Genomic DNA, 4,702 nt, shown 5'->3' on the forward strand with positions numbered 1-4,702 from the left:
CTGCTGAAAGTGTCTGGCAGAATGTGCAGAACACCACACACAATTCCATCACAAAGCAGGACCAGGCCATTTTAAGCCACCCTCTTCCTCAGACTCTCCCAGAAATTCCCAGGCCACACTACAGCCTTTCTCACTCAGGAATTTGGATACAATGGCTGATTTTCCTACAAAATCCTTGTACTGCCTGGTAACACTGTTCATCAAGGGCCACCTGCCTCCCCTTTTCCCAGCTCTGGCCTCTGATCCATCATGAAATACCTGAGTGACTCTACTGTGAAACTGGAGGGGAAAAACTGATTAGGAGCCCATAACCAACACAATTTTTGAAGAAATAAAAAGACCAACAAAGTATTGATTATTTTGAATTTAAACCAGACCTCCAGCCTTACTTTTCCATCCCAAATAGTTCTGATCCAAGCTCTGAAGCTTTCTTGTTCTCCAACATGAAAATAATTCAGTTCCTCCTCTTTCTGAGGAATCAAATCAAGTCTTTTACCTGCTCCTGCACTCATATCCTTCTGTGGATTTTCCTCCCCTCCCCACATTGATTAACACTTCCCCTGAACTATTCAGGATCCTCTTTTCATTCAGCTGGGCTCCAGAACAAGGAATTAGCAGATATATTATCAGCAAGGCTGTTCAGGACATGTCTTGCCTCATTTTGGCTGCAGAGCCACATGAGTCAGGAGGATGCTGGATTCCATCAGCCCATCCATGGAAGCAGGCTCAGGATGGAGTGCAGAGCAGGTCTCTGCTCTTTCATAGCCCTGTACAATGCTGCTTGACATGAATGCAACAAGGCAGCACTGTAAAGAAGCTGAAAGCACAAAGATGCAGCCAAGGCCGTGGCAGTGGTAGGGCTTGGCCAAGAAATCCAGAGTGACTCATAAAAACAGCACAGGAGAAGATATCCAGCCTCTCCACCCCCTACCCCTCCTCTCCTCCTCTCCCACTGCTTCCCAGAGCTGTTCCCAGAGAGAGGCACATTCCTCAAGCAGGCAGCAGCACACAGGTGATGTTCCAGGCAGGGAGCAAGGGAAGAGATTCCCAAAATACCTCGTTAAGGGCACACATCCGTGCTATGGAGCCGATGTTGTTGGTGATGGTGATTAAAGTGGCCCTGGCCAGGTCCTCCTTGCTGACAGATTCCCTCTTCTCCTTGCTCATCATGTTTCCAAAGCTGTAAAGACAGATTTGTGGTTAAAGGCCCCATCAGAATTCCAGGAGAAAATGAGAACTGCTAATTTAACCAAAGTGATTCATCTTGAAGGACTGATTTCTAACTTCAAAAACCACTGCTATCCATAACTTAGATCTCTTAGGAATGCTTGCTCTCCTAAGGCACCTAAACCTAGTTTTTCATCCTTGCAGGATCTCCAGGGGAAACAAAACCAGCCTGAGAGCCAGGCAGGCATTACCTGGATGCCACAGCCCAGCCTGGCAGCCCGAAGCGCTCGTAGTCTCCTCCATAGATGTCCCTCACCAGTTTGTCCACCTTGGTGCTGTCCCCATGGGATGCCATCTCCAGGGCCTCCTCAAACGTGGAGCAGCCTGTCAGAAGGCAGCAGAGACCAAAGAAGGTCCCACCTCCAAGGCTGCAAGCAAAGCAAAATGATAATGAAAGCTCAGATTGTTCAGCTCTGCATCCCAGTTCGCTCAGGTCACCCCACTCTGAGCTCTGTTTCAGGGAAAACCATCTTGGAAAGGCAGCATTTTCCTCAAAGTCTGTTCCTCTCACATGACCTAGAGGCTGTAAGGAATCCCTCACAGCCTTTGCACCTTGATTTTTTTTTATGTTACACTGTCCACTTTCTTCCCAGCATCCAGAGATGTTAATCTTAAAATAAATGTTAGTTCTGAGGGATAACTGGAGTGTCAGGGCAGAGATATCCAAAAGTTGAGGGAAAAACTCTGTCTTGTTCACTTTACAGCACGTAGATGCCACTAATGATGCCTAGTAAGTATAAGAACTGTACTGAAGGAATTTAAAATTATTATAATTATTACTATTATTATTACTATTGCCTTTCAGGGAATCCAGGAAAGCTTAAAGCCACAGAACTCTATGGCTTTGCCAGGACACAAAAGCCACATCTTTAAGATGGGCAGCAACTGGGGAATTACTGCTATTCCATTATCCCTCCCACCAAAATCTGGAAAGTCAGGATGGAAATCTCAACTTCTTGGATCAAAGCTAAGGGTTGTTAACAATGCAAACTATGTGATCTCATAAAATAAATTAATAAAGCTCTTGAATTCCTGCAGCAGAGCAACTGTAAAACCAGCTTTGATGGGAGACTGGCTGCATAAAGAAAAACCATGAAATCCACATCCTCTTTTGCAGGAGGGATCTTTTCTGGCAGGGAGTCACTGCAGTAAGAGCTTGGTCATTCCCCTCACCACCTTTATTGCAGCTTGTCCCAGAAAATGCCATTCCCAAAGCAGGAATGTGCTCCAGCCCCTAAAAATCCAACTTTAACCCCCAGCACTGACCTGGTGCCTGTTACCCGTTTATAGTTGTCTTTGGAATAGACAGCCAAAATGCTGACCCCTGAGCCAATGTTCACCAGGAGGAGAGGATAGGGATTCTCCAGGTTGAATGGAAGCTTCTGGCACCTCTCAGCATCCGTGGGGTTCTCAAAATAGTAACACTCTGAGTGTCCATTGAAGCCCACGGAGTCAATGTACAGCACTCCTTTAATGAGGCAGTCCAGCTCATCGAGCTTGCACAGCTCAAGGTCACCCATCTGGTGGGAAGGAAAAAAGAGAAATATTGAAGATTAGCCAGGGATTTGAAGTATTTATGCTCAGGGCTGGAAAAATGCATTCACTGCCACCTCAGTCCAGCTATGCCCATGCTCCCTGTGGAGGCTGAGGGAGAATGGATCACAGGAGAGCACAGGGACTCCTAAATACAGCAACCCTCAGGTGAGGAGCAGGGAAAAACAATTTATATCCACAGATGGACACTGAGAGAATTCCAGCAACTCCCAGAGCCCTGATTTAGGCCATGATGCTGAGGCACTGGTGTGAAAAGCTGGGAAAAATGAGGTGGGACTTGCACTGTTTGACCAAAATATCCCACAGAACCCATCCAAAGGAACATCAAAAAAAAAGCAAAGATGTCACTACCTTGACCACACAAAACTGGATATTAGGAAAAACATAACAGAAATGGTTGTGATGCCCAGGGTAGTGGTAGAATCCCCATCCCTGGAGGGATTTAAAAGCCTTGTGGATGTGGCACTTGGGGACATGGGTCACTGGTGGCCTTGGCAGCCCTGGACTGGATCATCTTAGAGGGTTTTTCACCCTTAATGATTCTCTAAAAGCCTCTTTATTTGCATTTTTCCAAGCCCTGATTAAACAAATATTTATCACATATTTTTCACCATGAACAAGGTGAAGCCACATGATGATGTCCAATCCCAACTATGAACTTCCTGACAGTTACATTTACCACCAAATATGCCTGAACCTCAACCAGCTCATTCACACAGGTGTTAGAAATGAAACCAGGTGAGCAAAGGAAGAAAATAAAGCAGGAGAAAGACAGCAATGAGTTAAAAAAAAAAAACAACAAAAAGACTGAGATTAGCACAAGAAGAGATTAAAAATAGAGAGGAGGATGTGTAAGAAAGATCATTAATGAACAATTTTAGAGTTACATTCAGGGCAGGAAGTGTTTTAATTTGGAGATGCCAACTTGAACTGGAGTAAGGGACAGCATCCAAACACAGATTTAGAGAAATCTGAGAGCGTGCAGAGCAAAGTTTCTAGTTTGAAGCTTTCAAAGCAACCTCACTACCAGATCCTAATGGTATAGAAGCCAAAAATGCCTACTGTGCGAAAGTCCTGCTCAAATTTGTACGCTCCACCTCCCGTGGCACATAAGGTGGTGTGGAGGCTCGAGAAGTGCTTTTCGCTTCCCATTTGGATAAAAGCAGGCATGTCATGGGTAGGAAAGCGTATAAAGTGCAGATTGCCTTTACGTCCACACAGGGTGAGCTCCCTGAGCTCAAGGTGCACATCCCGAATGCCTGTGGAGCCATAGGCTACGTTTGAGGTCAGGTATTTGCGGATGCTTTTGAGGTTTTCCACTTCTTCCTCTTCCTCTTCGGCCGTGATGTCCTTGGGTTCAAAATAAACCAGTTTGACCAAGGTGCCTCCAATGTCCAAACCAAACCAGGGGAAGACTGGAGAGAGAAGACAAAGAGGAAATTGTTGGGGAAGATGAAACAGGAAAGCTGTGGTGGTGTTCACAGGGGACCCAGGACGAGGGAAGAGATGAGAATCTTCACTCCATGTTTCAGAAGGCTGATTTATTATTTTGTGATATGTATTATATTAAAAGAAAATTATATATTAAAACTATACTAAAAGAATAGAAGAAAGGATTTCATCAGAAGATGAAACAGGAAAGCTGTGGTGGTGTTCACAGGGGTTCCAGGACGAGGGAAGAGATGAGAATCTTCACTCCATGTTTCAGAAGGCTGATTTATTATTTTATGACATATATTATATTAAAAGACAACAAAAATTATATACTAAAACTATACCAGAAGAATAGAAGAAAGGATTTAATCAGAAGGCTTGAAAGGAAAAAGAAGGAATGGAATGATAAAAAAATCTTGTGACTAACCAGGGAGTCTGAGACAGCTGAACTGTGATTGGCCATTAATTAAAAACAACCACATGAGAC

The 4,702-nt window shown here is 44.5% G+C and overlaps 1 protein-coding gene across 1 annotated transcript in view; it reads right to left on the reverse strand.

Moving 5' to 3' along the window:
• LOC102038183 (pantothenate kinase 2, mitochondrial) overlaps positions 1-4,120 on the reverse strand; it is an 8,053-nt gene extending 3,933 nt beyond the window's left edge. The window contains exons 1-4 of the mRNA XM_031062586.1: positions 3,987-4,120; positions 2,494-2,747; positions 1,419-1,595; positions 1,057-1,180 (exon numbers count right to left, since the gene is read on the reverse strand). Of these exons, the coding sequence (XP_030918446.1) occupies positions 1,057-1,180; positions 1,419-1,595; positions 2,494-2,747; positions 3,987-4,052 (621 nt within the window). The 5' untranslated portion in view covers positions 4,053-4,120. The remainder of the gene's footprint in view (positions 1-1,056; positions 1,181-1,418; positions 1,596-2,493; positions 2,748-3,986) is intronic.
• Between the last annotated feature and the right edge of the window lie 582 nt (positions 4,121-4,702).

This window comes from Geospiza fortis, unplaced genomic scaffold (genome assembly GCF_000277835.1).
Source record: "Geospiza fortis unplaced genomic scaffold, GeoFor_1.0 scaffold180, whole genome shotgun sequence".
NCBI classification, from domain to species: Eukaryota; Metazoa; Chordata; class Aves; order Passeriformes; family Thraupidae; genus Geospiza; species Geospiza fortis.